The sequence below is a fragment of the Periplaneta americana genome, chromosome 14, assembly GCF_040183065.1.
Source record: "Periplaneta americana isolate PAMFEO1 chromosome 14, P.americana_PAMFEO1_priV1, whole genome shotgun sequence".
Taxonomy (NCBI): domain Eukaryota; kingdom Metazoa; phylum Arthropoda; class Insecta; order Blattodea; family Blattidae; genus Periplaneta; species Periplaneta americana.
Genome location: NC_091130.1, coordinates 56,830,551 through 56,844,222, shown reverse-complemented (window position 1 = coordinate 56,844,222; position 13,672 = coordinate 56,830,551). Strand labels below are relative to the sequence as shown.

Genomic DNA, 13,672 nt, shown 5'->3' with positions numbered 1-13,672 from the left:
CCTTACAAAATCTTTGATACGTAATTTCTTCACAGCCATCCAATTTTTAACAAATTTTAATTTGTTTAATTTTGTACAATAAAAAATGCTTGTGTCAGTATTATACTTACACAAGAAGTTTATATTTAAAATATGAACTGTCCAATGCACAAAACGTTAAACAAAAGTTCCACAATAAAGTCAGAACTCTAACGAATGGGTGAATTCCGCTCTTAAAATGAGTTTAAAATCGACAGTACACAATATTTAACATCTGTGCTGCAGAACTGTCAAAACAACCTTTTCAATATGTTTCACAAGTTAAATTTCATATTGTGTCGGCTTCATTCTATTTAAAGGCCGATACTAGGCAGTAGATCTCTCTATAATAAAGACAGCATTGTTGTAATTCGAATGTGCTGCAGCACCAAGCACAGGGATTATATTGAAGGAGGGATAGGAGAACTATGCCTTTCGATGTAGATTCTGTTACTCTGACTGTGAAAAATTAGAGAAGGGAAAACTATTATGGGTAAAAAAAATACTCAAATCTAGTTATGTCATTTTTTTTAAGTTCAAGATAGGCAAGGGGGGGGGGGGTTCAAACCTGGTAACCCTCCTGTATATACGTATGCATATAATTTCTTTGGGTTTGGTTTTTCTCTGCCATTATTTCATTATTATGCTATCATAACCAACTTGATTCTACTTTTAAAAGAATCGTAAATAAAGAACTGCCGTTTACTAAGTATTATTTGTAGTTTACCGGTACATTAATGATTTAGCCTCAGTCATAAATAATTTATCCCAGGTAATATTATTTTGTAGATGAAACAGGCGTGATTACCTAAAGTAAACAATATGAAGTCTTCTAATATAATGTTAAATCTAGTGAATAAACAGTTTGGTGCAAATAAATTAGTACTGTACTTAATATTGACAAAATCAATGTAATCAAATAATGGTACCAGTACTCAATTTCCCTCCAGTATTACATGAAATGAAATTGATTTCAAGGAATGTATACACACAAAGTTTCTTGATTTCAAATAGGATAATCACTTGAACTGGAAAACATATACAGAATATTATTATTACTCCTAAATTGAGCTCTGCATGTTATGCATTAAGAACCTTATCCTGTACTGCCAATATAAACACACTTAAAATGACATACCGTACTTTGATTCCATAATGAAGTATGGATTAATATATTGGACAGACACACCTGAATTTGAGAAATTTTGTTGTATAAAAAAAAAGACTTAGGGATAATGACAAACATGCATAAAAAGATATTCCAAAATTGAGAAATCTTGACTTTAATTTGCAAGTGAATTCTTCCCTTAATGGTGTTTCATACTAAAAATCAAGATACTTTAGTGCTAATCAAAACATTCAAAATTGTAATGAAAGTTACTTAGTCATACGTTAAAAAGTGTTAAAATTTTAACACTTCTTAACGTATGACTAAGTAATTTTATGGTTTTAACAAACAAAGTGTTAACGTGAACTTTAATCAATGTAATGAAAGATATAAATTAGAACTCCATCTATCCTCTATTACTTACTTACAAATGGCTTTTAAGGAACTTGGAGGTTCATTGCCACCCTCGCATAAGCCTGCCATCAGTCCCTATACTGAGCAAGATTAATCCAGTCCCTACCATCATATCCCACCTCTCTCAAATCCATTTTAATATCCTCCCATCTACGCCTTCGCCTCCCCAAAGGTCTTTTCTCTCAGGTCTTCCAACTAACACTCTATATGCATTCCTAGATTCACCCATACGTGCTACATGCCCTGCCCATCTCAAACGTCTGGATTTAACGTTCCTAATTATGTTAGGTGAAAAATACAATGCGTGCAGTTCTGCATTGTGTAACTTTCTCCATTCTTCTGTAACTTCATCTCTCTTAGCCCCAAATATTTTCCTAAGAACCTTATTCTCAAATACCCTTAATCTCTGTTCCTCTCTCAAAGTAAGAGTCCAAGTTTCACAACCATACAGAACAACCGGTAATATAACTGTTTTATAAATATTCTAACTTTCAGCTTTTTCGAGACAGACTGGATGATAAAAGTTTCTCAACCGAATAATAACAGGCATTTCTCATATTTATTCTGCATTTAATTTCCTCTCGAGTGTCATTTATATTTGTTACTGTTGCTCCAAGATATTTGAATTTTTCCTCCTTTTCAAAGGATAATTTTTCAATTTTTTAATTTTGTTTCGTACTATGTTCTGGTCACGAGACTTAATCATATACTTTGTTTTTACGGGGTTTACTTCCACACCAATCTCCTTACTTGCTTCAAGTAAAATTCCCGTGTTTCCCTATTCGTTTGTGGATTTTCTTCTAGCATATTCACGTCATATGCATAAACAAGCAGTTGATGTAACCTGTTCAATTCCAGACCCTCCCTGGTTTCCTGGACTTTCCTAATGGCATATTCTAGAGCAAAGTTAAAAAGAAAAGTGATAGTGATCTCCTTGCTTTAACCAGCAGTGAAATGAAAAAGCATAAGACAGAATCTAGCCTGTACGGACCAGTGGCGGCTCGCAACCTGAAAAGTTGGTGAAGCTCTTTTATTGAGGGTCATGATATACGATTTACCTATTTTTGTAGATTAAATTGATTCGTCTGTCTCTACGAATGGAGAAATTGTCAATGATGTCATGAAATGGCTGCTTCTCAATCAGATCATGTAGCAAGTCCTTGTGAATGGAGATGCACGCCACCGATGTTAATCTCCCTTGTGCCATTGAATTGCGAAGATTTTGTCTTTATGCGGTTGAGTGCAGTAAAACTTCGCTCCACTGAAACGCTTTGTTGACGGTAATGTCATAATAAGGGAAAAGAGCCTATAGGTTTCTTCAATACGTCTTTGTTTTCTCTTACACGTTTTAGTGCTTGTAACAGGAGAAATATTCTGGTACTCATGATCTGCATAAAGAAGTTCTAGTTCTGTTTTCAAACTACTTACTTTTAACAAATTTGGGAAAGTCTTTTGTAGAATGGCAAGAGCATTAGAAGGAAAAATATTCGAATACTGAAGAAATTTTGAAGTATTGGTAAAAGAGCAAAACTGAAGCTCTTCAATGTCTTGACATCTTGTGTTAACTTGCATAAAAATGACGTCACATATTCCAAAAATAAGTGTGTGTACTTCTGAAACAGTTCACCTTCTGACAGCTTAACATATTTCCGCCCTGAAAATTCATCGCTTTCTTTAGCTTTTCAAAAAAAAAAAAAAAAAAACTGACAGAAACTTAATCTGTTTTCACAAAATTCATCCGAGTTCCATGCCGATTTTTTTTATTCCAACTAACAAACAGGCCCACCAAAACAATTTTTCCAAATAAGAACTACCGCACAGCCACTGATATTCACTGTACGACGCACGTTTAAAACGTTTGGTGTAAAATCTCGCACCTTTCCTTTTCAGCTTTTTTGTTGATATATTAATAACTAGTGTTGGTTTCCCCGCTAACAATTCTTTTTATTTTAGTCGGTTATTTAACGATGCTGTATCAACTACGAGGTTATTTAGCGTCGACGAGATTGGTGATAGCGAGATGAGGCCGACGATTCTCCATAGATTATCTGACATTCACCTTACAGTTCTGGAAAACCTCGAAAAACACCCAACCAAGTAATCAGCCCAAGCGGGGATAGAACCCGCGCCCGAGCGCAACTTCAGACCGACTGAGCCACGCCGGTGGTTTCCCAGTAACAATAAATCTCTTTCATCACCTTCAGTCCATCGGGAAAATAGTGTCTACAACACGCTACACACTATATCGTTTATAGGATACATTCCTCGTTGTTAATAAAAATATTTGAGCCATCACTTTTAAAAACAATTATAAAACTATCACTAAAATAAATAACTGCTTAGTTAACTTAATCTTCTAATATATCGTTTTAGCAACAAGACATAACACAGTCACTCTATTCACACGTCTCACAAACTGAAATTAACAGATACAAAGAAGTGTGAACACTGCGAAAGACAAGGAATTTTATCTCATTGTATTCGCGTGCTGTTATTTTCCTTTCAAAAGAGCCAAGCCAGGAGGCTGTAATGTGTTTGCAGCTACAAGAGAAATGTTTTATCAGCGATTCAAGTACCCTCGCAAACAGGCTCTACAGAAATCTTACAAGGGTTCGTTGCCATGGTTACCCGTAAACAAATCCGCAAATTGAGAAGCTCTACCTCTGAAAGAGGGGTATAGCTGCAATTGTCACCCTTCCCCACTCTGCGCCAACCAGTAGTGACAATGGGACTAGTGTTCTATAATGCAGGATACCTGAGTGCAGAACATATCTCAAAGCAGAACGTAAAGGACAAAAATGAAATGAAATAAAATAAAATATTAAAATACTTGTAAATAAGTGAAGCTGCGCTTAGTAAACAGGTGAAGAGCTGCTTCACGAGCTTCACCCGAAAAACCGCCCCTGGTACGGACTCTGATGTACCCTATGTTTCACTGAGACACATTTTAATTAATCATTAGTTATAAAAAAAGGAATTCATTAGTAATGCATTACAGTGTTCAATGCACTATCTAATTATTTTAAAGGCTTGAAGAACAAGAGAGAAAAAAAAAACTTTACCAACAATTTAACAAAATTTCTCCATATTTACATTTTCTATTCATCTGACAAACTATTTATGCTTATAAATTAGTCTACTCACTTTGTATTTCATTATGCATTACATATTTTTCTATAATTTTTTACTTGTTTCACATCTCAAAGATACAATGTTGTTCTATAAGATACAATATATGAAATTAAAAATAAAGTTCTGTGTCTAGTATTCAAGTTCATATGAGAAGAGAATGTAATCCATATTAACTAAGATTTTGAAGATGTTTCTGTGTTCACAGTTCGAGAATAAAAATTTCCTCTCATATTTCACAATATGATTTTACTTAATTTTATCAACTTAGAAAACTAACTAGGTATTTAATGTATTGTGGTATAAATGTGTTTCAAATTTAGATATAAAAACCTCACATAATGTGTTAATTGGTTGCCTGTTGTCAGGGCAGACTCTTCATTGGCTGATGATCCCAGTGATACTGTACCCATGGATTTCGTAGAACATGGGGGGCTATCTAACTTCGGAAAGGTAAGTATATAAAGTATTATCAATAGTAAGAACTTGTAACTTTAATAAGGAAGCCAGAAACATTATACTGTCACAGCTTCTTTCAATCTAAGACAAGTATTGGTACACAGTTTTTACCTAAGAATTCTCAATTTACGTCACAAATCCTTATATTGGAGTAACATTCTCGCATTATATAAAATAATTGCGTCAGTAGTTATTATTTTCAGTACCAGTATTGTGTAAATTTGTGACGCTCCATGGAGAGCTAAACTACATATGTAATGATTTTGTTAAATTCATGAGATCTATATTTCTTTATTATACTGTATTAATAATCTTGAAACTCTTTTATCTTCTAATATTCCGATATTCATATTGAATATGTGGTTAAAGAATCGGTGGATTTGTTTGTTTAAAATAAACCTAATTTTTTTCAGATAATCAAGTGTGACTTCTATGGTTGAATGTTTACAGGGTTGTTTCCGATCTCTGATGACGAATTTGAATGACATCATGTGCGGAAACAACGTTGTATTGCATATGGAGCAATTTTTAAATTTAACAAAGTAGCATATAGGCCTACTTTTAATATCATCATAAATAAAATAAATTACAGTGATGGCATTTGCTGATAAAATACTAATAGGTTAACACTGCAACTGAACAAGTACAGCTGTCAAAAGAAAAAGTGGCTGCTCTCCTGAAACAAAGTTCCCTTCGGGTATCTTCGCTACAATTCGGAGACAGGCGATGTTACACGTTGTTGGACCACGTTGCCTGATATCTACAGTTATAATTGAAATATTCTCTCTGTGATTCGATAGCATAATGGTAGCGTTCAGGCCTCTTATTCATGAGGTCCTGCGTTCGACTACAACCTCGTGCTTTTTATGTCCTTTTTTGTTCTGTTTTTGAGAGAGACAAACTAGACATAATGGCTCCTTTCTCTTTTATGATTATTTTAGTAAGTAACATCAGGGTCATTAATATATTATGCCATGACTTTATCATTATCATTATGATATTGTGGCTGCAAATGGAATGAAAAAAGATTTTATTCTCAATAAAATATATTTCGTGGCATAAACATAACAAATTTACTGGCGTCGGCCTTAAAACATTCAAACAATTAAGCGTTCAAAAAACAAAACAAAAAGCCACAATTCAATATTTAGTCTATCTTCCTCTTATCTCGATCATCTTGCAGTCGAGTGGGCATGGAATTGACTAGTCTTTGCAAATAGCGACTGTTCTTAGACACGATATTCCAGGCATTCTGAACATACACACATAAATGTTCTGTCCATGGGCAGGTCTTTCATTGCAAACCCAGCAATCTCCAATCTTTCCTATTTTCTGCCTTCCTCTCAGTCTCCGCATATGATCCACATATCCTAATGTCGTTTATTATTCTTTTCAACCAGAGACCCAACCAATTCCTTTTTCTCTTTCTAATCAGTTTCAGCATCATTCTTTCTTCACTCACTTTTTCAAACACAATTTTATTTCTTATTCTGTCTGTCCACTTTACACGCACCATTCTTCTCCACATCCACATTTCAAATGCTTCAATTCGTTTCTCTTCATTTCGTCGTAATGTCCATGTTCTTTCCCCATACAATGCCACACTCCACATAAAGCACTTCACTAGTCCCTTCCTTAGTTCTTTTTCCAGAGGTCCGCAGAAGATCCTTCTTCTTCTATTAAAAGCTTCCTTTGTTCATGTTTGCAGTTTTCTTGGGAAGGATAGGCCTAAATGCGGTAACATCCCGTTGCTTTCCGCACACCACTATCTCTTTCGCATCTTATTAAACTCCAGGGGGCTCAAGCGTGGAGATGAGGAGAGTGGATTTGACTAATTGGGCCCTCCGGACTTCACCGAAAGTCACGGCAAGGGTTAAATATTAATTCTATCAGGATGTTTGACCCGGTCAGAGACCGGGAAATCTCAATTAGCCTTTGCCCCCCGCATCCTGGACTAGCTTCTACGAATCATCAGAAAATCTTAGAGTGTGATTGGGCCAATTTTTCCGAAAATGTTTCCACACTTTTGCTCTCATAGCTCAGCGGACGAATGTCGGAATTTAGATGTCAACGTCTCAGGTTCAATTCCTCGTTACTCCTTTTCATTTTATTGTGGTTCAAGATAGTATAATGTAATAATACAAAAAGAAAAACTAATAGCAGTATTATGCAACTGGATTTTTCCAAACCTAATATTAAATTTATGTTATTTATATCGCTAAAGAACGATTACAATATAAATAACTTGAATATTATTTATACAGTATCACTAAAGAACGATAACAGAATATAAATGATAAATATCGGTTTGTTTAATTAACATATTGCGAAAGAACAATAACAATATAAATAACTTGAATATTGTTTTATAATGCTAATGAAGGAAAACAGAATATAAATGATAACTTGAATATTATTTAAATCACTAAAGAACGATAACAATATAAAAAACGTGAATATTATTCATATCGGAATTTCACAGATTTATTACAGATGTATTTAAGAAATTGTAGAAGAATAGTAATTAATAACAGTGTCCTATTTATTCTTCTTGGAGCCAAATTTGTAACTTTTAAAAGTGTGGTTACTATGTTGAAGTGTATGTGTTGTAACGGATGCTTGATTTGTTATGTATGTGAGTCAGTTATGGGATGCTTGATGTCGTCGCAATGTCGTAATTATAGTTTGATTGTGTTTGTGTTACTATTGTGTATTAATTTATGATGTATGGTACAGAAAGCTGCATATTTGTGTTATAGAAGTGTTACGTATGTGTGTTGTTAATGTTTTTGTATGTTTCAAATTGATACCTGATATTTGTTTTGCAATCGCAATGCCTAATTTACGGATTGTTTATGTTTTGTTTACATCGCGTAAGCTAATTTAATTTTCTTTTCCATTTCTCTTTATGCTTATCTTTTTTGTGTATAAAACTATAGCCCTAACATACATATGTAAAATAGGGCTAACCCCCATTGGAGATACAATAATAATTATTATTCATATCGTTATAATACGATGATAACAGAATACAAATGATGACCTGAATTTTATTCATATCTCTAAAGAACGATAACAAAATATAAATAACGTGATATCCACAAAGAACGATAACTGGATATAAATGATAATTTGAATATCATTTACATCGCTAAAGAACGATTAAAAAATAAAATGAAAACTTGAAGAAGGCCCGAACCCACGACCTTTGAATCATTAAACAAGCACTCTACCGCTGTTCTACGAGGCGCAGATATGGAACACTTTCATAGTTCCGGAACTGCTTGTACAAGCACATGCATCGTGTAACATCGCCGCGACCCGAAGTGGACTTTGAAAATATTTGCTGTTCACGAGTGCGGCCACTTTTTTTTTTGACTGCTGTACATTCTTTAAATTAAAACGAAAGACCTTACACATATTACATAAATGTTCATTTTACAAAAAGTGTACAAGTATTCAGTACCATAAATTGCGTATTAACACAATGTTCATAGCTGTCAAATGAGGAAAGAATAAACTATATCAGTGGTCCGAATTAGCTAAGGGCATGAACCCTCCGTTGTCCAAAAGCAAGCCACGAACACTCTGCTTTTGAAAATTTTGATATTTGTATGGCACTTATCTATGTGAAACAATTTTTGGATAAAATATGATTTAGTTAGAAAAAGACGAATATAATTTTACCACTTTCTATTGTAAGTGGAAAGAATATGAGATATGATGGGAAAATTGGCGAAATCATGCCTAGTTTCGCACTAAATAATCTCTTCCACATCTGGTTCAATATTTCATATTTTTAGTCTCAAATCTAAAACAACATTGAAACGATATCTAAGCTTCTTTTTCATGTTAACAAAATTTTAAAAATGTTTGTCCATATAGATCTCTTGAAAAAAAAGGAAGAAACTATATGTCTCTAAGTTTTTTAACCTAATTTCTTACAATCAGGAAAAACCATCACCCAGAATTGGTTCAGTCTACATTATTAAAAAAAAATGTTTTCGACAAATCTTCACAATTTACAAGTGTAACTTGGTCTTCTGAAGTTAGAGTTGTTAATAATTGTACATCATCACATTCAAAAAGAATTCCTTTTCTAAGAGTTTTCAATATTTGGTGCAGAGAAATAATTTCTCAAGCTAGGAACTTGATCACACAGGTGCTAAGTGATGCGAGTTTAACTTCTGACAGGAACTATTAGTCAGTGAACTCCAGAAACGTCTCTAGTGTTCAGATGTGACGCTATCATCTTTAATTCGGTTTGTCCATAATCGTAATTATTTAATTACTGCTTCAAATCCCTCTTGAATGTAAATATTCACATAATTACCTTAAAGTCTAATACTGAATGTGTTCAAGTGGGCCTATTCCAAAATATGTAAGTAGTTTAACATACAAAACCGCACAATATTTGTTCAACTAACCACATAAAAATATTGCATCTGTAAGAAAAATTCGAGCTTCACGAGTGGAGTTTTTCTTTGCCAATAGTGCCATTGTCTCTGGGTGTCCGCCAACAACCAATTATTGGTAAACACTGATCTATACAAAGAACACAATCCCAGATAAGGAGGATATAATATGAAACTTATGATCAAAAATCATGGTAGAATTCTTTCGAAGATTTTCACATTTCAAAGTCTATATACTTATGTAAAAATTATATCTAATATTTCTTTATATTAATTAGGGGAGAATCGGGTAGTATCGGACATTGGGGTAGTATCAGACAGTGCGTTTCTTTCATCTACCACACGATGATAGTACCTGATTGACATAGTTACGTTTCTGTGATGTTGCATAGAGAAACGTAACCATGTCATTCAGGTACTACCATATGGTGGTACATGAAAGAAACGCGCTGTCCGATACTACCCAACTCTCCCCTACCTGTTTGCCACTGTATGATTGATAATAATAATTAGGGATCGGAAGTTAAGGCACTAAAAATGGTGTTTTAGGCTCCTAAAAAGGCACTGAAAATGGTATTTTAGGCTCTTAAAAAGGCACTAAAAATTGTATTCACTCACCTAAAAGGCACTGAAAAATAAAAATTTAGGGAAAATTAACCACTGAAAATTTATTCCACACACAATAATTAATTTGGGCTACTTCCTTACACGATGTTTTAATTAAATGCCAGTATTCGCTTTTCTGTTCATTATGTACACACAGCAAATTAACATAACACTGCACTGCATGACCACTTAAAAAAGGTAGGTAAGTGGTATTTGTCCTTCAGAATGTTTAATTTAGTGCGCACTTGTCTCCATGGTCATATTTTGAATGCCAATACACAACAAGCAACTTTTCAAGATTAAAACACTCGCTCTTGTGACGTCTATTGTACAAAATCTGTTTATATGGCGAAAAGAATCTCTCAACATGCACTGAAGTGAGTGGAACGTGCTTATACTGTACCATCCTGGCTACATTAAATCACTCAGGAAACTCACCACTTAGAACTTTCTACACAGAATTAATAGTTTCATATCCAGGATTTCTTGAAATAACACTTTTTAACTTCTCATATATTTGAGCAGCATACTTGCCAGGACCTACACATAATCTGTTTTTTGCATTCAAAAACAGGGACATGGATTCACAAAATGACAGACTGCATGATTCCAGTTGTTGAATGGTATCTGCTACAAAAGTGAAATGCGCATCGATATGTGCCAAGTCTTCTTTAAGTCCTTTTTCTTGAAAAACACACTGAGCTTCTTTGATTGACAGAGAATCATTCTCTGAAAATTCCTTAACAATTAGTGCTATTTATTCAAAGTTATTCGCATAGTATTTCACTGCTCTCAACCATGTCTCTCACCTCGTAACAATAGGCTCAGGGGTAGAGGAGTGTCAGGTAACTTCTCTCTAAATACAAGATGATCCTAGACTGTATACTTCAAGCAGATATGTCGTCTATGTTATGCAGGAGAAGGGTGGATAATAAAGTAGACCGTTGGTTATCTGAACTCAAGATGGTGGTTGGTTGGTATGAACGATGGGAATAGTTAGGTAGAGGGTCTTAAGAATTCAATCACAATAGGCTGTCCGAAATATTTGTATACTATAAGAACAATCAGTTTTTTTCAGTTTCAAGCAAAAAAATTAACGAGTGCTGTCAACTATATATGCCTATACAGAATAGGAAAAAAAGAACAAATAACAAAAAGGTACAAAATGTAAAAAGGCAAATATAGGCAATATAAAACTTCACCACAACATTTGATTTTTCGTGATTCGTATACATAAATTAACAGCCTTAAAATACGTACATTCAAACAAAATAGGCATTATCCTAAACTTCCGATTCCTAATAATAATATACGACCACAAAAGTAAACATTTCCGAGATATACTTGTACATTGCTTTTATTCACATTCCAATCTACAAATATAATTCTGACAAAAATATTGGTACCGGCACACTAAACTATTTTTACGTGTAATTTCAGCTGGTTATACGCGAAATGAATCGTCTTGGAATGATGGTGGATCTGTCACATGTGTCTGTACAGACTATGGTAGATGCACTCGACGTAACGAAAGCACCAGTTATCTTTTCACATTCTTCAGCTCTTGCACTTTGCAATTCATCACGTAACGTACCTGATCATATTCTGAGGAAGCTGGTGAGTACATCTGCAAATAACAGGTTCACATTTCCATTACTTTAAGGTAAGGTTACCAGTTTCCCCCCCCCCCCCCCACAATTTTCGGAGACAGATATCTAATATGAAAACAACTTTTAACATTTCTGTTAGTTCTGTTAGTTTGCCATTCACTTGTATTGTTTTACACAAATTAAAGAATTAAAATACTCATTCTATTTACACGCTAAACATATTCATTCTACTTACCTACTACTTAAACTACTGGTATTTTTAAGAAGACTGAAATTTTTAAAGCAGATATTCTCTGGATCCCAATTTTGCAGCAAATACCTGACTGGTCATGTTGAAACTGGTTAAGGTAGCAAGCATGGCTCTAACAACTTCCAAAATCATTCTAGATTTTTGGGATGTCTGCAACATGTTAATTAAAGAAAAGAACTCTCTTGACTGAAGCATTACTTCCAGGAAAACACAGAGATAGTTCACTAAACTTCAGGAGTTGTGCACAGAGAATCATTTTCTCAGAGAGAGAGAGAGAAAAAAAAATCACTCCATTTTTACCAAAGAGTAACATTTTCTTCATTCCATTTTGCTGTTTTCTCAGAAGGCACATATTTCTTCAAGCAAGAAATTTCATCAAATAAATTATCTTCATCTATGTCAAATCCATCTACATTTGAAGAAAAATAATGCACTTCCCTTCAAATGTTTCTTTCTGGAGATCTTAGCACTATACATTCCATACATATCTTATCTTGTGAATGGATACCTCAGGCAATGACATATTCAACAGTATTTTTATAAAATTCACAAGAGACACTGAGAAATTCTCTAGTAGAATATAAACCACTTCTTCTAACGATGTCAAAAATCATTTAATCGTTGATGGAATAAATTCCTCTTCTTTCCTCTAGTTCAATTTTTCTATTAACCTTGATAATAATATATGGAAGACTTGATTGCAGTTAGGTCCTCACCTTCAGTTCTCATTATGTCATCATGAAAAAGTGACAAAGCTGCATTAGCAAAATTCGTCCACAGCTATGTGCAAGAATAATTAATCAACATTAATAATAAACACTGAAAATTCGGGGAATCTGAGTACAAATTATTAAATTCGGGGACAAAAAACAAAATTCAGGGACTGTCCCCAGGAAATGGGGACATTTGGTAATCTTACTTTAAGGCTTAAAATTTATGGGACATTTGTTAAATTTAATTTGTATTGACTAATACTTAATTATAAATTCCATTAGTCCAAGGGTATTCTTTTACACTTGCTTACGAATGACTAGAAAAACAATTAGAGAGGTGCGTATCTGCGTTCATGTATACGAAGTGATTCTAAATACTTGGTCAAAACTGTGGTCGTGTACACATAGAGCTACAAGTACAACAACGTTTGAGCAGTCCTGCAGAGTCTGATTCTGACGATAACTTATTTATGAAAACCCAGTAGGTATATATTAATAATGATAAGTGTATTATAATTGTAAGGCGTGAATCTTCAAGCTACTTTTTATGTTTATGACCTCTACCTCAGTAACAGTATAAGCAGCAAAGCCTGATTTAGGCAGGAACCTATGGTGCCTCTGCTCAGGACCTCATGATTCTGGGAGTCTCATAATCCAGGAACAAGTTTTTTAAACCAGGAAGAAGAATTTTAATGCATTATACAAAAGAAGTAGACAACAAATATGCCAACTGAAAATCAGAATTGAGAAAATAAGTAATTAGGTACTTAATTAATTAATACATTAGAAAACGTATAAAAATCACAGTATTGTTTTAAGTTTAGAGTCATAAGTTGATTGCAGAGTTTAGTTCAACTTGTAGAAGTTGACTACAATGTACAGTTATTTCAAATTGTAACACTAGGCCCATTTAAATAATTAATAATGAATTCAGCAGCCAAAGTTAACAA

At 33.9% G+C, this 13,672-nt stretch overlaps 1 protein-coding gene across 3 annotated transcripts in view; it reads left to right on the top strand.

The window, feature by feature from the left end:
* LOC138713314 (dipeptidase 1-like) overlaps positions 1-13,672 on the top strand; it is a 60,237-nt gene that overhangs the window by 35,576 nt on the left and 10,989 nt on the right. For all 3 annotated transcript variants that reach the window (XM_069845299.1, XM_069845298.1, XM_069845300.1), the window contains exons 7-8: positions 5,038-5,122; positions 11,590-11,766. In XM_069845299.1, the coding sequence (XP_069701400.1) occupies positions 5,038-5,122; positions 11,590-11,766 (262 nt within the window). The remainder of the gene's footprint in view (positions 1-5,037; positions 5,123-11,589; positions 11,767-13,672) is intronic.